Source organism: Dipodomys ordii, unplaced genomic scaffold, assembly GCF_000151885.1.
Source record: "Dipodomys ordii isolate 6190 unplaced genomic scaffold, Dord_2.0 Scaffold17, whole genome shotgun sequence".
Taxonomy (NCBI): Eukaryota; Metazoa; Chordata; class Mammalia; order Rodentia; family Heteromyidae; genus Dipodomys; species Dipodomys ordii.
The window spans coordinates 7,028,181-7,055,564 of NW_012267233.1; the positions used below are offsets into that span (position 1 = coordinate 7,028,181).

General features: G+C 36.0%; 1 protein-coding gene across 2 annotated transcripts in view; it reads right to left on the reverse strand.

Moving 5' to 3' along the window:
• Zfpm2 (zinc finger protein, FOG family member 2) overlaps window positions 1-27,384 on the reverse strand; it is a 447,501-nt gene that overhangs the window by 137,787 nt on the left and 282,330 nt on the right. For both annotated transcript variants that reach the window (XM_013012481.1, XM_013012482.1), the window contains exon 5: window positions 2,837-2,948. In XM_013012481.1, coding sequence (XP_012867935.1) covers window positions 2,837-2,948 — 112 coding nt within the window. The remainder of the gene's footprint in view (window positions 1-2,836; window positions 2,949-27,384) is intronic.

Here is a 27,384-nt window from a genome sequence, read left to right on the forward strand (position 1 = left end):
ATATGAAATTAGCTTCTAGCTCCTGAAGTCCACTAGAAGATCAGAGTAATTATTCTATGGAAGTATTGTCCAGTCCTTTACTTAAAGCAGCACTAGTTCCTTCACTGGAAGGAAAAATAAATTATGTATGATCAAATGATTTAGTGCTTATTTATAGGAAGACTTCTCAAAGCATCAATACCAACATGCACTATGAGTTTTCAATAGATAGTATTTAGTGATCAGTCTTTCTCTCTTTCTTTTATTGTTCTATTCCATTCCATTCCATTTGAAGGCATGCTTTTTAAGGTGTCACACATTAGTATATATACTTTGTAATTTTGGGGCATAGATGCCTGAGTTTTGAGGAAATTTATTCACCATTTAATAGTGGCAGAAGGAAAGGCAGAGTCTCACCATGTAAGAACCCAGGATTTGGAGCTATCACAACCGGACTGGAATTGTTCTCCAGTGTTAGCTTCTCTGTAATCACATGTAATCATCCTACCTTTTCTGTGATGTGGGTAAAATGAGCACACAATGTCTTTCCCTGAGTTGTTTTGGCTATTTTAAAATTATGCGGGGAGAATATCCTCTAGTATGCACTTTTCAGACCTTAAACTAGACAGTCACTTAAGAGTGTAAACAAACTAAATGACTTACCCATATTAGTCTCTTATTTAACTTAAATGGGGTAGTAATGTGGTAATTTCCTCATTAGAGGTATTAAAAAAGAATGAAATGACATAATGTATACATAGTTTGTTATTACAGCTTTGGTATTTGAACTGCAATACCTATTTTTCTTCTGTGTTGAACAATGTCAAATTACCTTTTGCAGGCTTAGAAACTACTGGGCATCAGTAAGTCAAATCATTCATGAACATGTGTGAAGTATATTTCAGTATGTGGATGTCATTCATTATTTGTTTAATCAACTGATTGATATTTATTTTGTGCTTCTTTTGTACAGACAGCATGCCAAACTAGGGCTAGAGAAGCACTAAGGTGCAATAGGAAAGGTAGGCAGTAACTGAACTTTTAAACTGACTTTCTTGGACACATAGTCTAATGATCATAAGACAAAGCAATGAGTAACAATGAGAGAAAAGTGTAGAATTTGGTGTGGAAGCTTTGGGGAGAAGGTTCATGAGTGTGTGTTTTAGTGAATGGCACTTATTGATGTATAAGACTAGCCCAATGGACTCAACACATGTCTTGTGAGTTCACTGATTAACTAACTGATGAGCTCCTAAAAATGCCCCCAAATATTCTGTTGGCAAAAATGTTTCAAAAATAGCCAATCGTTAGCACAGAGGTAGAAACACGTTTAACACATAAATACTTCCCTGAAGTGGAATTACAATTTTATAATCTAACAACTGTCTTTCCCAGAAAAGATGCTTAAATTTAAGGCGCAATGGATTTGAATCATTGTTATGGTTTCTTCATATTATATTATCACAATGATGATAAATTATTTTATAAGAGAAATCTGTTCCCCACATTTAGATACATCTTTGATATTATTTGTGTTTTGAGTGTGGGGCTTGGCTCACTGAATTAACGGTACAGCCTCACTTCATTTCACTCCGATAGGTGTTATTGATATATCCAGGGGAAATCTCATTTCCCTTTTAGCTCAAAGCTCTCATCAGCATACCGCAGGTATTTTAGGTTAGAAAATTAGTGGGTATGGACTAGCAATTATAGAAGGAAAAGAAATATAATCAGATCCTGGTGTGAGGATTGTTTTTATAGCTCACAAATTCCCTCTTTCCAGTGTTTCAATTTTCAAAGGCATATGGTAGTTTAGAGGCAATCCTCTTATAAGTGTACAAATTGTAATGATTATAGGAACAAGTTGTAATTGTTTCTAGCAAGTTTTTAGGAGTCTTTGATGTTATGATTAGTGTTTTATATGTTAATATATTGATAGGGGGTGCTTATTTGCTTGTTCCCTTGTATGCTTTTATGGTTTCTAGGTTCAATGTGCAAATAAATCTTTGATCTCAGTAGGTCTATTTGGTTAAAGAAAAAAAGAAAGCTGAAAGAAATTAAACATGAGAAGCACAAGGTTTTGCAATATTTACAAAGTAGTGAGATGAGGGATTTCATTGGCAGAGTGCAGAGAAATGGCCCATAACTTAAAGGTGGAGAAAACCACCACATGCAGTAACGCTGTCCTGTCTTACAGAGAATCAGCCTCATAATGTTGTCATCACCAAGCTGTGGCTCCTTTGTAGCCACAGTATAGCTACAGGACACAGTCTAGGCTGATGTCACACTGAGCAAATCAAAGGCAATACTCTGCAAGCCATCGGCTTCCCCCTGCCCCTTAGCATCCTGCCCTTCACAGATCACCATGGGGAAGAACTCAGCCTTTGCAAAGGTTTCATTTTCAGCTCTCCTCTCCTCATGCATGATTTCAGGAAATGGTCTGCAATGTAGAGCCTCCTGGAGCATGCACCTTGACATGAATTGCTACATTTCAAAGGGAATCTACTTTATGATAGATACATGGCTAAGAGGGAAATCTGAGATTTCATCAAATCAGGCTATTCATAAAATACTCCCCACAAGAGAAGGGGACTTGTCATGCCCCAGGAACATAGGGTTAAGTAAATGTGTGTGGCATGAAGTAATTAATAGTGGGATGTGTTTTGTTTATCTTGTAAAACGACAGATAGCAGAAGGCTTTGAAGAATATATAGGCTAGCAAACCACAGAAGGGTAAAAGAAAAAGCGGATCATAGTCTCCTTGATACCCCCTTTCCATCCAGCTCCTCTGGGTGCTATTTTGCAGTGCTCAGGTTTCAGTCCTTGCAAAGACACAGGGAAATGATCTTGCATTTACCTTTGCTGTAAACAATGCAGTTGTTTTTGTTGTCTTCCACTCCTTGCCAAGTCACATCCAGCAGCCACTTGGGACCAGCAGTCAGCACCATTGGAACCTGGGTCTTTGTCTTCTGCAGAAAGAATGATAACGAACAGATGCCATTTGCTTTTGTTGATTAAAAACTTGAATAATGGCTGTACTAATCATTTCATTTTTACAAACAACTAAATCTCCCCAACCATAATCCAAGTCCTTATTCCCCTGTCTCATGATATCTTTTTAAGATGACAGAAGCTATAAGGCTTTACTGCTTTCACTAATCTGAATGGTGGAATTATTATCAAGGATTTTTTTTTCTCCCCTAAATGATACTGGATCAGATCTCCAAGATTAGACAGATCTCTTGTGGCTCTGAATTATAAAGAGAATGCAGATGACTTTCATTGCAAAGAGCAGAGTGTTTAGAAGTGAACTTTAGACACATTGTACTTTGTTATCAACAGGATCTCACTATTTCCTGAAACAGACAGGAAAGAATTTCAAGAATCAGGATCCATTTCAAAGCTCTATCCTGAGCAACATTTATATTGCAGAAGGAACTTATTCTGAATGAATAATGAAACACACTCAGCCCCTTTCCTAAGTGTGGATATGTAGTCTGACTACAATTGCAATCTTAATAGTGCTAATGATTCACTGCACATTTTTCTCCAGAAAGACTGAAAGAGGGCTCATAAGTAAACTCAAATACAAACAACTAAAGCATGACATCCGACATCCTTTATCCCGAGAAGCACAGAGGCAGGGAGATGAGTAAGAAAACACATTTGGTGTATATTTTAAATAAAATGTTCAAAAGAGTTGGCACTTTGAGATGCTTGGTACTCAGATTCTTTAATTCTTTTGATAAGTTTACCCCATAGGAAAAAAAAAAAAGCTGGGGAGGAAAATCACGAGCAGGGTTACTTGCTGAAGAGTCCCAGTGAGTTTTCATTCAGAATTTTATCATATACTACCCCATGTTCTGTATAGCAAATACCATGAAACCACAACAGAGTACAATACAAAGTCTCAAGATGATTTTGGAACTGAATTTTCACCTAGATATGATCCTGACCAAAAGATCTCAGCCCATTCTGGGACTTTCTTTCCTGTTATGTAACCTTTGTCACAAATTCCCAAATTGACATGAGTAAGTATTCACTGGAGGGATTCTGTGTACTTTGTAAACTTCAGATCTCTCAAGAATGGAAAAAGGCCATTTAACCTGTATCAAGGCAGCAGTCAGGAGCTACATGGGTCAATTGTTACCTGCAGAACTGTGTTAAAAAGGAGGAGGTAACAATGTTTGCTATGAAATGTACTCATTATCCTTCTCATGTAAATGTAACCCCTCTGTACAACATTTTTGCTATATATATATATATACATATACATATATATGTATATATATACACATATATGTATATATATACATAAGAGAAATTAAATGAAAAAATAGACACAAACAAAATGCTCATCCATTTGTAAGTTAGAAATCATGTACTTTTAGAAGTAAAAACTACCATGAAATATATTAAATGGAAAACATCCATAAATAGGAAGTATTAATAAAAACTGCAAAAACTTACTTCACATTTTAAACAGAAGAGGCTGAAAGCTTGAGCAAATGTAACAAACAGTAACAAACTGACCATTTTAAGCCTTTAAGCCTTAACTTTCAACTATCTAGCTAGCATACCTATACTAGACAGTTCTTGAAAAGCTCATTAAGAAAGAGGTGATTTTTAAAAATATTTTACTCATACTTTTAATCATCTAAGAAATTTTTAATCAAATTGTCATTGTTATTTTTTCCATTTTTAAAGTTGCAGTATAAGAGGAATAGTCATGTTTAATCTGAGAAAAAAGACTCATATCTGGCAAATATTCTGCCAACCATTTGATTTTACTATTAGAGAAAGAAGTAATAATCCCTAGATAGAGATTGGGGATGTTAAAAAATACATACCTTGTTCTAAAACAAATATGTATGTTCAAAAATACATACCTGGTACCAAAAATCATACCTGGTTCGAACTCTAATGAACATATCTATTTCATTAGAAATAATAATTTTAAAATTAATTAAAAAATTTAAAATTAATTAAAATTAATTAAAAAATTTAAAATTAATCAACTTTCTACCTCATTGCTTTTAAAGCCATGTTGACTTTATACACTATTTCAACTATTATAAATGTTCAATAGGTAATATAGCAAAGATCATTTAAAATTTTTTAAGGAGTTTTTTTAGTATAAAGTAAATCAATTGATTTGACAAAACGCTAATCCCTCCTTTCACTTCTCAAGTAAACAAATTCAGTCCTATTCCAGGTGCTGGAAATATGAGTAAGTCTTTTCTGATGAAAGATAGAGATCACTGTTTTAAAATTAATATAATGTGAAAGGGATTATGATGGGAAATGCTAAAGAATGTTTAAATTGTTTGGGGGAGGGACAATGAAAGGCAATGTGGAGTCTCAACGGATATCACAGAAAAATGACTTCTGGGCAAAATTTTAAAGGATAACCAGGAAGACTAAAGTTTGGAGGGAAAAGCTGAGCAGTAAAGAAGAGAGCAGAGTACATAGACAGCAACTGGACTTTGTTGGAACTCCATAGTATATGTTCTTATAAAGCTTTAGAGCTATTGTTAGTATATAGAAAGTACTAGAAAGTGTTAGCTATTACCACTATAATCATCATGGATCTTGTCCTTATTTATAAATAAGACTATTTATAAATAGTAAATGAATGACAGCATGCATGTCTGTAAGGAAGACTTAGAAACCAATCATGAAGAACTTTATAGGTTAGGCAAAATCTATGATTAATTCTTTGAACAGAAAGGAAGCAGAAAGCTCGTTAAGTCCAAGTATGAAGTGTATTTACTAAGATTGCTATGATTTATGTTGTTGCTGCAGGTACATTTTTGACATTTACCATAATTACTTAGTCTTTAGGTGTATTTCCAGACAAAGAACTCAAACCTAAAGATTAAGTGATTTCCTTTAGGTTAAATATCCAGTAGAAGGCAGGACCAAGACATATGGGTTTTTTTCTTTCTTTCTTCCCCTGTTCCCCAAATACTACTATCCCTATGGATACAAACCATCCTAGATTTTCTGGGACTGAAGAGTTCCCCAGCAGGCTCTATGTTCAATGATAAAACCAGAAAGGCCTGTGAAAATCAGAATGAGTTAATTGCCTAAAAAGTTATATACTATATTTCATAAAACTGGCAAGCATTCATTACGGCTGGACACAATAGAATTTGAACTATTAGGAAGCTGAATTGAAGGGCAAACAATTTCTTCTATTCCAAATCAATGAGGCAGAAGTAAAAAAAAACATAGCAAAGACTTAGTGAAAGTTATACCTACACAGAAAAGCAAATAATAAGTAGATTAAAAAAAATCTTCAGGGACCAGTTATTACAGTTTTGAGAAAGTAAGTCAATTTCTTTCTGAAGTCAACTTTTGTAGAGATTGACTGCCTTCAAAGAAGATTACCTAGTGCAAGAAGGAGGGAGTTAGCCAGGATTATATGAAATCTACACTCCAAAAAATCCATGAATGGAAAAATAACAATAATATCTATATTGATCGTTAGGTTCATTTTCCCATGTCTCTCTAACACAAAAACTCATGAAAATTCTAGAATATTAAGAATAACAATGTGTTTTAATATTCACTGAGTTTAATTCCTTGGCTTCAAAATGAAGAAAGTAAGGTGGATATATTTATTTTCCCATAAAAGTGACAATAGGCACAGCTTTTTGGAAAAAGGGAGCAGACAGAAAAGTTGTGGCAGGACTAGGATGTAGCTCAGTGTTTGCATTTGCCTAGTAAGTGCAACATCCTAGATTCAATCGCAAGTACAAAAAAAAATAAGAAAGAAAGAGAGAAAGAAAGGAAGAAAGAAAGAGAAAGAAAAGAATGAAGGAAGAAAGAGAAAGAAAAGAAGGAAGGAAGAAAGAGAAAGAAAAGAAGGAAGGAAGGAAGGAAGAAATTGGAAAACAAAGCAAAAAAATTAAAGGAGTGTAGATAAGGCAGTGGTTCCAGAGAGATAATCATGTCCTAATTCCATGCAACCTATGAATATATTTCTTTATTTGGAAAATGGAATTTTAGAGATATTTTTAAGATTTAGGACCATGAAATGGTACAATTATCCTACATTATCCAATTGAACTCATTCTAAGTGCATAAATCCTTAAAAGTAGAAAGTAGAAACAAAAGACTAAACTGAAGACATAATATACAAAACATTATCACCTACTATTGTTACCTTTATAGATAGGGAACTGAGGCCATGAAGTAAAGAACAGGCTAGGGTCCAAAACTTGGAATAGCCTCAATGTATAGGAAACAAGAAACAGAGATGTTAATTACACAACCTTGATGTATTAAAGTTTGCCAGCAATCACAATGAGCAGGAAATAAATACTTCCCTAAAGCATTCAGAAAGGAACAAGTACAACAGGCCAACAGCTTAATTTTGTTGAGATACATTCTGTGTTTTTCTACATTCTGTGGATTTCTGTGTTTCTGATGTATAGAAGTATCAGATACTACATTTATGTTTCTTTAGGGCCCTGCTGCAGTCATTGAGTTTTATCAGCAAAATAAAATGTATTGTTCAAGAAGTTACTAAATTTCCTTATCAAGTGAGTTCAAAAGTGTGAAACAACTTTCCCTTAGTTGGTCAAATAAGGAATCCTTACTGTCATTCCACAATCATTAATCATGTACGTCGGTAGCTATATTTAGGACCATGCTTTAAAGTAAGAGAAAATACACAGTGGCCACTGCAGTGATTCCTGCTTCTATATTTGGATGTGTAAAAACATTTCCAGAATGACCACTGCTTTACAGTTGAGTTATAATAATGGTTTATGAATTAGATGATCTAGGTGTGTTTCTCAATCCATACTTCTGGTAGGCTCTGTTCCTGAAAAAAACAGTTTCAACACTTTGAATCTCAGAATATACATCTCAGAAAGGGGTTAATCTCTTCTACCTAGAAGGCTCAAGAACTAGGAGAGTACAGATAAGCATCCAACTTTTACTCACTAGGAACATGAATGAAAGAACTAAAGTATCAAAAAAGCATTTACTGAATTTCCACTATTTCTCAGGCATTTGCAACATGTGTAGCAATCTGCCTAAAAGTGTAGACAAAAGTTCTTTATCATCAATTAGAGAACTGTGATACTTATTAGTATTATTGATCAGTTACTCACTCTGTCAATTAAAGATTCTTTTTAAAGTCAGATATGATCATATGACTTTTGGTGACCGTTGAAATGAATAAGAGGTGACTTTATTGAAAGCCACATGGCACCTGCACAAGCAACGGGTGACATATATCACGCACTGCCTTCTCCAGGGTGGCAGGGGAAGCAGAGGTGGAACCCATGGTCACCATATAGAATTGCGGTATGAGAAAGAACAAGAACTTTTTAAGGTAAAATGCTGTTGTTGCCAAGCAACCTTAGCAAAATGGAGTTTATACTCATTATACAGTTTTTCTGGTATTTTTTCATTGTTTCTATCTTGACAAAGGCATGGAGTCTTACAAGGTTTCTGCTTTGTCTGTATCTTTTCAGTAATAAATAAACCTCAGGTATATAACAAAAGCCTTCTGTTTCAATTAAACTGAATTTAAAAAAAAGAAAGAGAAAGACTCCACACTGTAAGTTAAAACAAATTCTGCACTCCTGGACCCAGTTTGAACCTAGAGTTTCACGATTAGACAGCTCACAACTAGACAAAGTTGACAAGGACAAAATGGGTCAAAAGTGTCACTTCTGAGGAATAATTAGAATCATCTAATGTGGATAAAAGAGGTCAGACTCACATCCACTTCTCACTAACCTCTGGAGTCACTGGACCGACAAAGGAGGTAGCCTTCAATAAATGTTTATAGTCAAGCCAAAAGGTTAATGGAGATAAAAGTAGACAGCCCAAAGGTAAAGAATAGATGAGAATTCTAGCCAAGAAACTGGTGACATAATGCTGTCTTAGGGATTCCAAATTTTGCTTGGGGGGAAAAACTTGTTGAAGATTTCCAATATAAGAACTAAGAAGAGCTACAAGTCAGGGAAATCTTTATGTAAGAATAGCACAAAGTGTTTTATTTTCCAAACCATTTTGAAAATTAGATGCATTAGAGTTTTACAAAAGTATTCTCCTTTGATTTTTGGAAATCTTACCAAATACTATATCAAGCATCATAAAAACATACTTAGCATGTTCATTCCAAATCTGGATAATAGGTGAAATATTCAATAATGATCTGGTCAAATTCTACTGTGTTAAGAACCCATAATAATTTTTATTCTCTCTATTCTCTCTACACAAGGCATATCTCAAAATGGACACAGAACATTTTTGGAATTACTGAAGACATTACATTTATGTGGTAAGACCAGAAACACACACACACACACACACACACACACACACACACACACACACACACACACTTTCTCGCATGCAGAAATTAACTAGTTGTCCTTATCTTTGCTAAACTTCCCTAAATGAATTATTCTTTAGATCAAAATAAAAATTCATACTCTACCATGGTAAAATTTCAGCTAATATATCTAAGCAGTTCTCTGCATTGGAATTTAATTGCATTCAATCTGGCAATAATGGGGAAGAATCATTGCATCCTTCTTTTACTGTATGGTGTCTAAAAACAGTGAATCTGAATTTTAAAAACCAGAAACATGTTCATTGGGATTATAACAAACTTAAAATCTTTGGGTTCTGGAAGTAGGGATAAATTCAAAAAGTCATAGTTCAAGATCTTACACAACTGGTTCAGTAATTCTAGGCATTGTATATAGCCCCAACATTTCTGCTTTGATTGAAATAATACAAATTAAGTATGATGGTTTTATATATGCACGTTTGTATATATCTATATCTATCTATCTATCTATATATATATGTTTGTGTTTGCCACTAAAGTAATTTCACTCAGAAATTAAGGAACCATTTTCAACTACATAAGAGTGTTACCATAAGACACAAGGACAGGTTCTCAGAGATAATACTCAAATATTCTCCATGACTAGTTAATCTAGTTAATGTCAAATATTCAGACACAACTAGATATATCATATACTCTAATTAAAACCACTAACTTACATTTAAAAATAAAATAGCCACTCAACTACATTGAGATATACCTTAGAATTTCAGTCTTCCTTTTGTTCTCTCTTGCTCTCTTGTAAAATTTTAAAAAATGTAACTAAAAAAACAAATCAAAGTTTCATTTCTTGATTGCCAAACTTAAGCTCATGACAATTCAACATCCTTTCAACTTAGAAAATACATAGAAAGAACAAACAAGAACCTAGGAAAGTAGCCACTACCACGACAAGATTATTCACAGAATAGATGTGTGAATGGACATCTCAGGAAGGTGTCCTCACAGTCATGTTTTCCTTGAGTGTGGCTTTACAGAAAGACTTAAGGAGAGCATGAGATTGAAGTGAATTTCAGAGAGCTTCTGTGAACAAATGTCTTCAAGGTAACTGTGGCATGGGGAATCTCAAACAGGACAGAAGGCTTTAAAAACAAAATGACTGTGAAATAAAATGATAGAATCCCCAGCGACTATCTACATACTTCTTAAGTCAGACAGTTTTATCTGTATGAACTCAAAATTTAAATAATCATTATTATCTCTGAGGTAGATTTGGTTTTAGTACTCAAAATCGTTAGAACACATTATCTTAACAGGAGTCATTTCTTAAGTATAGAAATTTCACTGTAAGAAACAATGACATTGTTAGGAAATACAACACAAATAATTCTATAGGTGTGGACTACTTAATCTCCTTGCCTCCAAATCAAACAATCATTTCATTGTATTTAGGAAGATAATATTACGATTTCAGATCACTTACTCCAGCTATACAGATACTCTGCTTTTCAAATGGGACAGAAGTCTCCAAATGAAGAACAAACATTGAAGCTATCCAGTTATTTATCATACTTTCATTTTCAAGGAAGAATAGGCTCATTTCTCTTTCTTTTTTTCTTTTTTTTTTTTTTTTGCCAACTTCACTCCTACAGTCTCATCTGTTCCCTACATACATTTGGCTCCAACAAGGAATAACTCCCTCCAAGCTGGCAACCATTAACTTCAACCTTTTATTTTCTATGGCTCTGAGAGTCACAGAGTGTTTAAGGAGTGTTGTTTTGCTCCTGGCAGAATTACAGTGCTCTCACCTAGTGCAATGTGTAAAACAGTGTCGATGTGGAAACCCTGAGAAAGGAGAAGTAAATTGCTCTTGAGTGGCTTTCCTTACATATGGCTGTCACAGGAGCCTGTGGCAGGGGTCACGGACACTGAGAGACCTGGTACCAGCGCTGAGACCTGGGGCCAGTCACTTAACCTCTGAAGGTCTCATCTTCCTTCTCTGTGAGATGATCTCATATGTCCTCACAGCTTATTAATACTATCATTACAAGACTTTCTACTGGAGAATTTCCATCCAAACTAAATGCAAATTCTGAGTGGTGCAGAGGGAGATATATAAGGAAACACACGGGGCTTAAACTTAATTAAGGAAACACTACTGCTTTTATTGGTAAAGCAGTAAATAAAATCACTTTTACTGGCTATATATATTTAGATATTTTAACCCTTTCTGCGAGGCAAAATTCATACCTATATTTTTCTTTTAATTGCCTGCTGTTCTCAGGTTGTGAACTATCATATCCATCTGGAAGCATAAATGACCAAGAAACCATTTGTATATTGATTTAGAGGTGTCTATAATTATATAACTGAAATTGATGAAAAAGTCCATGGCAAAATGAAAACAAGAATGAGAAGGATCCTTCCCCCCCAAAAATAAATAGAAAAGAATGCATCATTATTAAACTATATATACAATATTAGAATAAACAGGAACGTTGGGGAAGGCAGGTTCAGTGAAAATTATTAAATATGAAATTATTGAAAGTAGGTGCAAAAAAGTTAAAATCTTGGAAAAGTGGCTCACAGAGCTTGAAAATATTAGAGTATTTGAATAAAATTTATATAACCAGTGAGATAGTTTAGTAACGAAAATATTACAAACTGTAAGAATTAATCTTCTATAGTGATATTCTGAAATGAGGGTTTTTTTCTTTTTCTACCTAATCCACTCATGCAGAAGGGCATTCATAATTTGACATTTTTTTATAGAGTCAAAGCCAAATGTTCACATCACTGAGACCGGGCACTTCTTTCTGGATGTAGGCTACCTAGTTTTCCCTCCAAGAAGGCAATGTGAATAAGATACCAATTCAACTTCTGTGTGCTCCAAACTCAGAGGGGCCTGGTTCAGCTTTTCTGATAGGCTGGGACAAATAAAGGAACATTCTACAAAGTCAGAATCAAATGCATCTTTTTTTCTTTTTCAGATAGTACCCTTAGAACGATCTCTTAAATCTAATATTTAATTATTACTGACTTGTCATGGAATTAAAAAATGAAAGATAATGCCTCTCAGCTCATTCTATACCTCAACTTTTTTTCTTCTTCTTCTTCTTTTTTCTTTTTTTGCCAATCCTGAAGCTTGAACTCAGAGCCTAGGCTCTGTCCCTGAACGTCTTTTGCTCAAGGTTAGCACTCTACCACTTGAGCCACAGTGCCACTTCTGGCCTTGTCTGTGTATGTGGTACTGAGGAATGGAACCCAGGGTTTCACACATGCTAAGGCAAGCACTCACCACTGAGCCACCTTCCCAGCCCCTATGCCTCAACTTTTATATTAAAATATTTACTTCCTATTTTTGGTAGTACTGGATTTGAACTCAGGACATTGTATTAAGCCAGTGGTCTACCACTTGGACCATGCCCTTTGACTATTTTGTGTTATTTTTCAGAAGGGTATCATGCTGGCCTCAGGTCCTGATCCTCTTACCATAATTATGATTTTTAACAACTTGGAAACTGTCTGCTAAAAGTCTGTGGACTACATTTTTTTTTGTCGTTCATAGGGCTTGAACTCTGGGCCTGAGTGCTGTCCCTCAGCTCTTCAGCTCAAGGCTAGGGCTCTACCAATTGAGCTACAGTGCCACTTCCAGTTTTCTGGTGGTTTATTGGAGATCAGAGTTTCACGGATTTTCCTGCCTGGGCTAGCTTTGAACCTTGATCCTTAAATCTCAGCCTCCTGAGTAGTTAGGATTACAGGCATGAGCCACGGTGCCCGGCTCTACATTGCTTTTTAAATCTATTGTCACAACAAATCAATGTGAAAGATATTATTATGCTTATTTTATGTAAATAAAAACTTATTCTTTAAAAAGCTAAACAGTTGATCTAAATTCACATTGCTAGAAATTGCTTTAAGCATGAACTGTCTTTTATTTTTTTCCTTAGTGCTCTATAAGAAACTGAATTTCTTCCATGATTTTGAAGCAATTACACTAACTTAGGGAATGTCCATGAAACCTAGCTTAAATGATCTTCCATAAACCAGTATTTTGCTGTTTCTGTTTTACATTATGTATGATTCCTAGCTGCACTTTGTATAAACTAATTGCATGGTGCCTCATTAATGATCTTCAGGGTTCCTCAAGCTGTGAAATTTATAGCTTTTGTGGTGAATTATTTCTCACATTTGCACAGTTTGTGGTCTTGTAAGTTGAGATGAAATCCTAAGTATCAATGTTAGGCATCAAATAAAGGGAATAGTTTTAACATAGTCTAGTTAGGGCTACAAAAATATTGAAGAGCCGGTAATACTATTTATGACTATAGGCACATTTGTATTTGCAGAAATGATTACATCTTATTTGATATAAAAAGAGCCTATATAAAAGTGATATAGTATATAAATGAATACATAATATATCCTATATAAATATTATATATAGATCATTGAAACACACACACATATTCAGATTATAAGCAGAATTAAGGAAGAGACCCAAAGGTCTTAGGTTCAAATTCACCCATTCTGCACTGATTGCAAAGTACAAATTAAGAATGGAAATCTCTGTGCTTAACTGGCCAACAGACATGGTAAGACCACATTACAGGAGTTTCTGGTGTGGCATTTGTGTGCAAACTGGGTGGAAGGTAGTATAGCCAGTATTCACAGGTGAAGGTTCATTTCACTGTCCAGAACATCTGTGTGCATCATCTTTGTAATATAGCATTGGGAAGACTGGGTTCACAGAGGACTCTCTGTTTGCCTGGCTTTAGTTAGTATGGATTTTAAATTAGACTAACGCTGTTCACAGACAGATAGAACCAAAATCTAGAGCGAATAGTTTCATCTGCCAGTAGAAAATCAAATTTAAACTGGAAAGTCACAAATAAGTCTTAATTTAAAAAGAAAAAAAACACCACTGGGTTGGAACAGTGCAGATGTAGAAAGAAAATAATACAGAGATATTTGCTTTGACTCAATGAGTTTAAAGCCAAGGAGTTCAGCTGCAATTCAAATATTATTTATGGCATATTCACAAGACCATGTATCTAGAATGTGAAGAAATGAGGAGGAAAAGCAGCAGAAAACTCAGCTCTCGTGTTATGAGCTTGGTGAAAACACAGTTAATTATGCTTCAAATAACTTGGTTCTCAAGAGAAATTGACTACATTTAAACTCAACCTTTGCTCCTTATCTTCTATCTCAAGTAACTTCACGTCTCTACGTATCAACCCCTTCCATCCCTTCTAGTTTCCAAAACATTGCCTGGAGGCTGGTCTGAAGTTTAAATTAGTAAATTATTTACACTTTACAAAAACAGTAACGTTTTCTTTTGTAATTATTATGTGCATTGATTTGGAGAAATGAAATAGTGATTTAGGAATAATTAAATTTCTATCCTATTTATACTAACCAACATCAACAGAACAATCAATGTATCTTAAATACAAATTTATGGACTGGGAAGGTAGCTCAGTGGTAGAGTGTTTGCTTTGCATGTATGAGGCCCTGGGTTTGATTCCTCAGCACCACATTAGTAGAAAAAGCCAGAACTGATGCTGTGGCTGAAGTAGTAGAGTGCTAGCCTTGTGCTGAAGAGCTGAGGGACAGTGCCTAGGCCCAGAGTTCAGGGCCCACGACCGACAAAATAAAAATAAAAATCAAATAAAATAAGAGAAATTAGAGATAACCACATTGGTTAGTGTGCCACCAAACCAATCACTGCTACAATGGAAAAGTTTTAATGATAACTCAATATTAGTTGAAGAAAATGTCATGTTGCATGTAAACAAGCTTTATTTACTAGTATAAAGTAATTTATTCTGCTTAAAATATTCCTGAATTATATTTCATTCTGGTAAATTCACCTAGTTACTCAGGAGGCTGAAATGTAAGGATCATGGTTTGAATCTGGTCCAGGCAGAAAAGATCTCTTATCTTCAATTAACCAGCACAAAGCTGGAAGTGATTAAAATAACAGGGCTACTGAGAGGGTGATTTAGGAAAGATGAAATTTCAGGCCAGCTTGAGGACACAGTTGGTAAAATCTCATCTTAACAGAAAATCCTGAGTGGGGGTGCCACACACTTGTCATTCTAACTACAGCGAGAAGGCTGAATAGTAGGAGCTTGAGTAAAAAGCATGACCATATGTTATGAATAATGACAGAACAAAGGACTGGAGGCATGGCTTATATGGTAAAGTACCTACCTGCCTAGCATGCATGAAGCCTTGAGTTCAAACCCCAGTACTACCAAACAAATCCGAATTTACACACACACACACACACACACACACACACACATATATATATATATATATATATATATATATATAGTGGTAGATTTTTCTAGATTTAGATAGATTTTTCCACCTAAATCTATCTATCTAGGCTTAGATACATAAAAGATAGATAAATCTATCTATCTATATCTATCCTAAAACTATCTATCTATCTATCTTTCTTTGGGAATTTACTGAACTCAGATTTTGTTTTCACTTTGTAAGTAAGTGTTAGATTATCCTAATTTAAACATCATATTTTTCAGCTACTTTCCTCGCTTACAAAGTGCCTTTCTAAAGCACCTTCTGACTCTACTCCTGCTTATTAATAGGAACTCATTAAACAGACTTGCCCATTTTTCTCACTTTCAGGACTTCTCCCCCTCACTTTTCTAGATGCTAAAACCAAATTGATTTCTACCTTTAATGTTTGGAAATTCAAGTAAACATGTGCTGCAGGGCCTAGTAGCAAGGATGGAGCCCCTCCCATAAATACAAGTACTTCTATGCACAGTCTTTACTGGAGACTGCTCTATGTGAGGTCACAAAAGTATTAATGCACACTGACAGAGGTTTTCCATAATTATAATTCAATGCCAAACAAAGGAAAAATAAATCCCAAAATCCAAAATGGATTTTTCTCTTCCTCTCTACATTTGCAGGGAAAAGTGCTTTTAGCTTTTATTTACTTCTTTGTGTTCTGTGTGGACTGACATTGTGAACACCTGGAGGAGATACACTTGCACATCTATTTCCATGTTGGGCTAACAAATTAACCCAGGTTTCAGTTTGTAATAATCACATCTATGAGAATTCTGCTTTAATGCTACTGGATGACTCTTGTTCCCACTCTCAGAGTGCTATAGAAAGTACCTTTCCCACCGTAGCTGCTCAGAGAGTACTTCGCAAATGTTGATGAATACACAACCTTCTCTTCAGTCCAAATCACCCTATCCAACAACATGTGGATTAAAGTGTGATAAAACTGGCACTCAACTAGTTTAAGCAACCCTAAAGTAAATGCGATGATGAAGCCGGCTGCTAGTCAAATCTCAAGCATGAAAAATGAATGTGTCTTCATTTATTTTGTATAATGCTAAATGTGGATTAGAAGTAACCAGAGAATTGAGAAAAAAAAGTCCTTCTCATTTAATTGCCATGAGTAGACTAAACATAAGCACCAGAACCAAATGATTTCGTAGGTTTTCCTATCTTAAATGCAAAGATGGGGGCAGAGAGGAGAAAGGGCAGGGGAGTGAAACTAGTGATAAAAAGAAGGGTCCAGCCTTGGGATTGGTGCAGAGAGAGTCTGTATTCCAACAAGACTCAACAAACAGCTCTGATCAGAATCTAAGTGATGGGAAACAGCCTGTAGCTTCGAGATAGCTGCTTCACACTATTTCTCAGTTAAGCCAGCACAAGTAACATCATGAATGCATAATTATAATTATTCATCAGAGTATGCATAATGATCTTAAAAGAGGTAAACAAAGGAGAAGCATCAGAATCTTTCAGCTATTTTTGGGCTACTGCTCCAGAGCACAAAATATGACTAAGATTTTAAGGAGGGGTAGCGGGTTACTGAAATTTCCATATGCAAATGTGCATACTTTAGGAAATACCTGATGAATCACTGTTGCCTTCAAAGCTCCTTTTAGGAAATTCCATAGGAACAATTCAGTAAGTAAATAAAAAGAAATTCAACAAGAGGATTTCAAAATATGTGATGCAAATACTCACACATGTTATCTAAAATCCCTAGACTTAGAGATGGCAAAATTATAATAAAGAAATATCTTACACTTGTCACATTTTAGAATAAAATAATGCAAGTGACTAGAGTTGAAGCAAAGACAATGATCTATGGTTAAAAAAAAAAAAACAAGTAGAAGAACCAAACATTGTGTTAGAAGTAATTAATGGCAAATGAAGAACTTTGCTTTTCCTTACAAACTACCAGATTCTAAAAATCTATCAGAATATGTTCTCACCTGAATGTCTCTGGCTGGGAAATAAGTCCAGTTCTTCTATTTCACCAAAATTATGCGGAGGGTCAAATCCTTCCTGCCTTAAAAGATAGCTACATAACATAACTTCAATTTTTTTTTAAGCCAAGTAACTTTGCCTTCTATTTTTTGGACAAAATGAGTTGATATTCTGGAACCCTAATCTTTTCTCACGGTACTATTTTTACTACTTTGCTCTGGACCTTGGCCAAGTTGTCCTCATTCTTCTCAGAGCCTTAAACTGAATACTCTTATCTTAATAAAGGCCTTGATAAACCTAGAAGCTAATGGGTCCTATAAGGAGACTTAATCCATACACAGGGTAAGATGCTAAGGATGTTTGGAGAACATTGATTCTTTTTTTAACAAGGCAAGAAAGATACCTTGATACTTCATCTTTCATTTTTTTTGTTCTGTTCTCAACATAATTCCAAGAAATCAGTAAGAATTATCTTTTGTCAAAGTCAATTCCTTTGCATTTGTTATCATGATTGTATTCTCCTCACCTTAAATGCTTGTATCTTTGGTTAGAATCCATCAGCTTTTGTTTGATACTAGACCTGGAGATTGAATTCAGGGCCTAGTTGTTTTATTTGAGCTTCTTTTTCTCAAGGTTAGTCCCCTACCACTCTAGCCACAGCTCTACTTCTGGCTTTTTTAGTAGTTAATTGGAGATAAGAGTCTCATGGACTTTGCTGCTTGGGCTGGCTTCAAACTGTAATCCTCAGATCTCAGTCTCCTGAGTAAGTAGAACTACAGGCATGAGCCACCACCTTCTAGCTCAGCTTTGTATCTATAAAGAATTTAAATATGTTTCAATATTTATTTCAACAATAAGTTTTCATATTATATACAAGGATCTTCTTCAGTGGTCATTTTTCTTGGTGCCTGATTCCCCTTCTCTCCTCTTCTTCCCATTCCTTCCTTCACTCTTCCCTACTTTCTTTCCTGCTTCTACCACAGTGTATTCAATAGCATCATGCCTAAACCTCAGTCATCATTTAGCTGTGCTGACACAACAAACAATAAGTTGAAAACCTCAAATTCAATTGCCTATTTTGTCTACGCATTAAATTTTAGTGCATATGGTTTGATTACTTAAAGCAATTGAACTCTATTTTAGTCAAACTAATCAATTAGTAGATAATGTAGGGATGGATTACTGTGGACCAGGGCAATACTGAGAAGGTGAAGATCATAAGAAAGTAGGTGTTTTGAAGCATCAGCAAGATATGAAATTACAAATTGTAAAAAAAAGAGCTGAGCTCTAGAAGCTCAAGCATATAATCTTAACTACTTGAGAGGCTAAGATCTAAGGAACATAGTTCAAAGCTATCCAGGGCAGGAAAACCTGTGAGCCTCATCTCCAATTAACTAGCAAAAAGCCAGAAGTGAAGCTATAACTCAAATAGTAGTGTGACAGCCTTGAGGGGCCAAAGCCAGCCAACAACACAAGGCCTTGAGTTCAAGGTCTATTACTGGGGGGAAGGGGGATAGTGGAGAAGAAAAGGTTCATAAATCACGCCAGATTCAGGTACAAAGGCCAGGACGTAAGTGGCTTAGTTGGAGAATTGAGAGAAGAGAGCCAAGTGCAAATGTGATTTGGTTAGAGAGTAAGAATTTCCGAGATGGAGGCTGAAGTCAGCTCAGTTAAAACAGTGGGTGATGGTCTAAAATTTCCCCATGAGTTTAGAAGGACAGTAAAATGACTCTTGAAAAACTTTCCAATATTTCTCCAGTAAGATGAAAACTATCTTCTTGATTTCAACTTTTGGGAACATCTGTCTTTTCTGACAAGATCCAGGGTTCACATGCTAAAATTTTACAGACACATAGACTATTTAAGTATGTAGTGACCCTGTAGAAAGAGAGCAAAAGAGACGGGAAAGTTCACAGACGTTCTAACAAAGAGCCAAGTCTAGATATATTATTAGACATTTGAAAAGAATTCCTTCATACTCTAGCCAAATATTTATAGCTTGGCTTTGGTCAACAATATTGTTTTATTTTTCAGCATTGGTTGGAATATTAGCATTGTTATGTTGGCAGCATTAGAAAACTATAGTGAAATTCTTTAATTACACCAGGAAAAATTTAAGATAATTAAATGGTTAAAAATGAGTTCCTAATAAATTCTAAAGCTTCATTTGAAAAAGAACACACCATTTGAACTATTTGTCACCAAATAAATTTTTTCCTAAATAATTTGCAGACCCCGCAATTCTTCCATAATTATGGGTATTTTTAAAATAAATTCAATGTCTTCATTTTCATTCCAACAAAACAAACACACTAACAAACACACTTTTACAATGTCTAATGTCAAACACTCTTTTTGGAGTTAAAATTCATTTGAACTACAATAAAAAGTGTATCTTAGCTTATTTAACCTGATATTTCTCAAATGGCAGTTCATAAAACCCCGAAAAACCTTGAGCCTACTGATTTTTTTCTTTTTAAAGAATCTATTACTTAAACTGAGCAAAGGACTGGCATAAGCCCAACATCATGAATAGTTAAGTCTCAAGGTTACATTACAAGAAGGTTATTTAGCTCTTAATCTAGCCATATATTATGTTCAAATTCCTGTGTCCAGGAATAAGGGCCATTTGTTAGAGGAAAGGAGGAGAAGAGACCAAAAAAAATATTTCCTCATCCCTTTCTGGTCATAGGAAAAAACCTTAATGTGATTTATCTTCTGCCTTCTCCCACCCTGTTCCTGTCTCCAAAATTCTGAAATCTCCCTGGTCTCAGGAGGTTTTTGACCCTCACCAACTCTCATACAAGAACTTCATTTAAAAAACGAGGCGCTTAATTTTACAAAATTATTCCATAGTCCCAAATGGCCATTTTACCCTTTGTTCAGAACACACACACACACACACACACACACACACACTTCCATTCATTTAATTGATCAGATTTCTAGAAATAAAACAGGATCAATCTTACTAAACTGACACTAATAAATATATTTTTGCCTAAATAGTGATATACTACTATTATTATTAGGCTTCTCCTTGTTTGTTTACAAAACTTAAAAAAAATTCTTTCTCTAAATCTGAACAGATAGGATCACCAAATCTTCAAAGGTTTTGTCTGTTAGCTTATTTTGTTTTTGTGTATCTCCAGTGGCTCTATTGGCTAAACATTTGATACTTGTGGAATGGCCAGGGTGGAACTTGGGCATTTTGAGTTAAGCCAGAAGTAGTGTGTAAATAATGTATAAACAGCAGCCACTGAAGGCTGACATAATGACTTTTGAGATCCCGTGAGTAGCTTGCTGGTTACCAAGGTACTGCCATGGAAGTGGAATGAACTGTGTTTCTAGGAACTGTGCTCCTGCTTTAGATAGAACCTCCTGAAAGTGCTGAACTCTGGGAGCCCTACATGTAGCATGGCCCCTGTGCATCGCACTTGTCACTAATTGGCAGCAGATGCTCCAGACAGGCCAGGTCCTGGTAAACATACTGAATGCTTCCCTTGTGCCCTTAGGAAATCTGCTTGTCCAGGTGAGCATTGGGGCCATGTGCAGAGCAGTAGGTCCAGTTTGTTTTTCTGTTTGGGGGACAATGATGAATTAAGAACTTCAATATTTCAGTGTCTCTTGTCCATTGTTTGGATTTTCTGGAATATAAGTACTTTTTTGTGTATGTGATTGGCTTATCTATTCTTGATTAAAAAGCTATATAGCACCACATATGCAATATAAACAAATACATATTTGAGAACCTAAACTAGGTTCTCAAATTGATATCCAATGTCTCACAGTATTATAGGCCAAGTATTATGTTCTAGATTCTAATTCACTCTTCAAAATGGGTAATTAGACTCATTTTCATTAAAAGTTTTAAGTAAAAGATGTTGCTCACCTCCATCTAACACTTTTCTAGAAGCCCTGCTATACTAGGGTTCCATTATTAGTCATTTTCCTGAGCCACAGACATCCACCGACATTGTTTTCAATGTTGTGTTCTTCTTTATAATATTTTGAAAACAAATCTTATTCTGTTTTTAATCACAAAACTTATCCAGCAATCAAGGCAGGTATATAATAAGCTAAGCTACTGTGTAAATCTAAACATTCCCCACAAATGGAAAAGATACAGCCTGGGCTCTCTGATTGTTACTAAGGTGACTATCTAAAATGAAAATCTGATTAACCCTTTTGCTGCCCGAAACTACCCATGTACCACTGTTAGCTGACTTTCCTGAACTTATCTCTCCTTTTTCCCCCTCAAGAAATTCATAATTGCATTGCTCCAAAGTAGTTATGCTCTGGTTATCCTATCTTAGGCAGAGAGGAATATGAGGGTGGTTGTCCTACATGGAGAGCAGAGTGGTGTGACTCATGAGGAAACTGACATCAAAACAGAGGGCACATGATTTCCCACTCATTTTAGGGATCAGATTGACAAAATCCTTGACAATGCTAAAGGATTTCTACTCAATAAGCAGCACAGTACCACTGTATTTTCCTTTCACTTGAGAAATAATTTGACAGTAAAAGCTGTATGTTTCACAAACACATTTTGTCCCACTATTTCTGAGTAACACTAGCAGCGATTAACATTTGCTAGGAAGAATAACATTTCAATGTGTGTGCAGAATTTTAGCCAAGAACACATATCCATCAGGCCTTGTCTATTTCTCTTTCTAGCACTCAATTATAAAAGGGGGTTCAACAGCCAGGAAGGAGAGAGAACACACATTCCTATGTTATTTTGACAAAGAGATGTAAGTCTCTAGGAAGTCACTAATTGTAGAAAATAAAATTGTAGGGCTGGGAAGGTGGCTCAGTGGTAGAGCGCTGCCTTGCATGCATGAGGCCCTGGGTTTGATTCCTCAGCACCACATAAGCAAAAAAAAAAAAAAAGCCAGAAGTGGCGCTGTGGCTCAAGTGGTAGAGTGCTAGCCTTGAGCTGAAGAGCTGAGGGACAGCGCCCAGGCCCAGAGTTTGGGCCCCATGACCAGACCCAAAAAGAAACAAAAAAAGAAAATTGACTACTAATTATGCACAAATACAAGGATTTCAAGTATGATTGCATTATACAATTTTATTTATTTTATTTTATTTTTTGGGTCCAGTCGTGGGGCCTGAATTCTGGGCCTGGGCGCTGTCTCTTAGCTCCTCAGCTCAAGGCTAGCACTCTACCACTTGAGCAAAAGCTCCACTTCTGGCTTTTTTTCTGCTAATCTGGTGCTGAGGAATCGAACCCAAGGCCTCAGGCATGCAAGGCAAGCGCTCTACCACTGAGCCACCTTCCCAACCCCTAGTAGTCAATTTTCTTAAAAACACTCACTCTTTACTATCTTCACCGCACCCCAAGCCAAACCATTGTAGAAACATGTCTTATGATTTTCCTCCAGCTTCTCCACTAGATGCAAAATGGCCCATTTGTCATTCCATACACAAGGACTGTTTTCCCCCTTCCTCTTAGGGTTAGACTGATCATTCTCTTCATCCTGGAATCCCTTTCTTACTTCTCTACACCCCCTTCCTCCAAATCTTGTTCAAGACTCATTGCCCCGAACATGTATTTTCCAATGAACTGTCTTCCCTCATTTTACCGTTTTCGTTCCTCTCAGAATATAATTGGGCTTCACCATTTTGCATTTGTTGATATGCTGCCCATAATTGCTTTTTTCCCTAATGGTATCTGTTTATTGCATTTTCTTCTATTTTTCTCTCCATGTCTTTCCATGTGCCTTGGACTTCCTTATTCAAATTAGTCTTTGTATTTCTGCCATTTCAGGAGGATTTATTATATTTCATAGGGATAGTTCATCAACAAATGCTTTACAGATTATTACATATTATGGTCACAGAGACAGATGCCTGTAATATTACTCAAGAAACTGAGAGCTGAGGATTGTGATCCAAAGCCAGCCCATTCAAAAAGTCTGTGAGACTCTATCTTCAGTTAACCATCAATTTCAAAAATCTAGAAATGGAAGTATGTCTCAAGTGGTAGAGTGTAAGCATGAATGAAAAATATAAAAGACAATGCCTAGGCCCTAAGTTCAAGTCCCAGTACCAGAGAAGAAGAACAAAAATGAGAAAGAGGAGGAGGAGGAGGAAGAGGAGGAGGAGGTGGAGGAGGAGGAGGAGGAGGAAGAGGAAGAGAAGGAGGAGGAAGAGAAAGGAGAAGGAAACCCAGTTACAAATCACTTTAAAATGTAACATATATCTTATGAAAACACTGAAAAGTGCATCCTATGAAATCACTGTTCTCAAAATGACTTCTTATAGATTGCTAGGGTATTAATATGTGAAAGTAGACAACAAAACTTTGGTCTTCGCCTTTTTCTTCTTTTTTTTGGGGGGGGGTCCGGTCGTGGGCCTGAACTCTGGGCCTGGGTGCTGTCCCTCAGCTCTTCAGCTCAAGGCTAGCGCTCTACCACTTGAGCCACAGCGCCACTTCCAGCTTTTTATTTTTTTCTTATGTGGTGCTGAGGAATCAAACCGAGGGCCTCATGCATGCAAGGCAAGTGCTCTACCACTGAGCCACCTTCCCAGCCCTGCCTTTTTCTTCTTAGAGCCCTCATTTAGGTAAAATAAAATAGGTTACATTTTAAAGTATGGCATTTAGATGCCATCAGCAAACCAAGTTCCAAGTTAAAAGTTTTTTGTGTGCATGGAATTTCAAGCAGACAATGGGAGGAAAATAGAATTGTAGCAAGGACAATTTAGACCTCTAATTCATACTAAATTTTTATCTACTTGCAAGCCAATATTGTAAATTGTTAGAAAAACAATCTAATCGATAACTGAGAAGAAAAGAGGGCCAATGGTATGTGATGTTTCAGAGAGAGAGAGAGCTATGTAGAAACTTTACAAATGTAAGAAAGGGAAACATCATTAGACTTTTTGTAAAGTTGCCACAGTCTTCTGACGGAAGTAGCTTATTCAGTCCAGGGGCAGCATAGCTGAGGAGGATTTGGAGAGGACTCAACACAAAAGGAAAATTTCTTGCCTCACCAAAAGTAAACTAAGCAATAGACCTGGACAGATCCCTGATCAGAGTACTACCTGCAGGATTACTACTGAGCTAATCTGACCAGCTAAGTTGTTTCTCAAAGCTTTAGTTTTCCTAATCAGAAGATATGATTGAAATAGATTTCTTTGAACTCTCATATTCTATGATTTTGTGATATTACACTAAAATGAGACTGCTCCCAACACATGACATAATTTTCCAAAAGGAGCTAGAGAATACACCCAGTTATCATTTATTTGCATAATGACCATAAAAGTTCATATTTATTGACAGCTGGCTCCATGTCAACTTTTGCGCTCTGGAGATTACATAAATAAAGTCTTTTAAAATCAAATAGGTATGTATGTTAACAGCACTACTCATTCAGATCAGTGACAAAGTACACAGGGAAATACAAAGTGGCTCACCAAAATAAGCTTAACTGTGAGGGAATACAGATTTTAGTCTGGGCATTGTAACTGTAGTTTGTGGGTTTCCAGTAATCACGATGCAGAACAACAGCAAATGTAAGAGGATCAAGGGAGCCTTCTGATAAAGGTCATAGCTGCTAATCTAGAACAATGCTGGATGGATATAAAATGTGCAGAAAATACTGAAATGAGTTATAACAAATTCATTCACATATTTTTGAGGACAGGGGACAGAGTTCAGGTGGTATGTATTTTGCTGGACAAATTTCAACAAAACAATATGACTTTCCCACACAATTTCTGATCTGAAACTGAGAAACTAATCTGGCTATTATAATGTATCTTTATTCTCATTAAAATCACATTTTCATTAAATTATTCTAATGCAAAGTTTTAAATTTGCTTTTGCATGAGAATATTTGAGATGTCTTAAAAGACATTAAATATGCCTTTTCCAAAGGAAAACAATTAATTACACAAGATTTTCAAAGGATAATTGCTTATAGCTTAACTTTCAGAAATCTTCCACTGTCAGTCCTCTGCGATTATGTACCAATAATACTAATGATGTAAATAAAGCCACAGATCAATTTCGAACTTAATTTTTTGGCAACAACAACTTAGAAGGACTTGCTTTATTCAGATGTAAGCCATATGTAGTACCATGACCTTAGTTGGGATAACAATCTGCAAGTAGTAGAGTGGTCAGATTTGAAGGTATGGTTCATTCATTTGCTGGATATAAAGCCAGAGAGGAATCACAAAGGAATCAGGGAAATCTCTCAGATGAGGAGTCTGAGCACCTGTGTGAATTTGGGGGACTTTTATCAAAATAAGAAAGACTTAGGCAATTCCAGTCTAATGTTTTAAGTTCTGATCACTACTACTTTGTTGTTCTGATGACTTGGCAAGAGGAGAAACAAGGGCTGAGATTTAAACTTTGATGTCATTCATTTATGACAGCAGTTAAAGCCTGGAATATGAGGCCATCTAAAGACTAGAGCCCCAAGACTGATTCCTGCTCTTTACCAAAATTTTAGAAGGAAAGAATGATAGACTAAGTAACATGAGGCTCATTTAAGTCTTGCAGTGAATCAGAATAAAGATTGGAGAGACATGGGAGAATTATGAAAGGAGTGCCATTGATCAAGATGCATTGTATTCATAAATGGACATATTGAATAGAAACCCCTTTGTACAATTTTTTAAGGATGCTTTTTAAAAATAACAAATGAATCTAACTCCTATGTGCTTTTAGTTATTTTAAGCAGATGAAAATTCTGACAGGGAGAGCAATCAGTTCAGTTTCCCAATTATTATTTAATCTGTCTTCGTTCACTGAAATGCTGTGTAAATCTGCAATGTCATATATGCTTCTAACTCAGGGACAAACCGGCCCAGCATTCCTGCACTCAGTACTTCATGTAGGAAGAATTTGTAATTCTGCACTCATGTCCTATTTTCATCAATGCAATACAATGTCCTGTACTAAGTCTTGTTTTATGTGCATTAACCAAGGTTGGGACAGCTTTTGGGTTTGAATCTCTTTGCTACTGCCTAATAGTAAAAATTTTGGCAGCAAAGAGCTGCCATATGGAGAGACAATGCCTACTACTCTACTACACACACAAAATTATGAAATAAATCAAATTAATTGTTCACCAAACCAAGTTTAGTTACTGAGGCTGAGCTTTTAACAACAATTGGTCAGTAAGCTTTTCAAAATATATTCTACAAACTGGGAAGAATATTCCACAAAATATCGTTTATCCAAGCTGTGTGCTTTGGTTAAACAGTAGCAGCAACAACCATGACGAGAAAGCCATGGCTTTTAGACAAATTATTTGTCAAATTTACCCTACAATACACTATGTGGCAAAATTTACCCTATAATACACTATGTGGCAAATGTAATTTGTGGGCAGATTTGAGAGGGAGATCATGGGGGAAAGCAAGGGCTAATACTGTCAAATAAAAGAAATATACTCCTTACCTAACTTATGAAATGGTAACCCCTCTGTACAACACTTTAATCATAACAATACAATTATTTGTTTGTTTTTTTTGTCAGTTGTAGGGCTTGAACTCTGGGCCTGGGCACTGTCCCTCAGCTCTTCAGCTCAAGGTGAGCGCTCTACCACTTGAGCTACAGTGCCACTTCCGGTTTTCTGGTGGTTTATTGGAGATAGGAGTCTCACGGTCTCTCCTGCCCGGGCTGGCTTTGAACTGCGATCCTCAGATCTCAGCCTCCTGAGTAGCTAGGATTACAGGCATGAACCACCAGCGCCTGGCTACAATTATTTGTTTAAATCCTAAAATAAGCCAAGTGAAAGAAAGAGGCTCATGCCTGTAATCCTAGCTACACAGGAGGCTGAGAT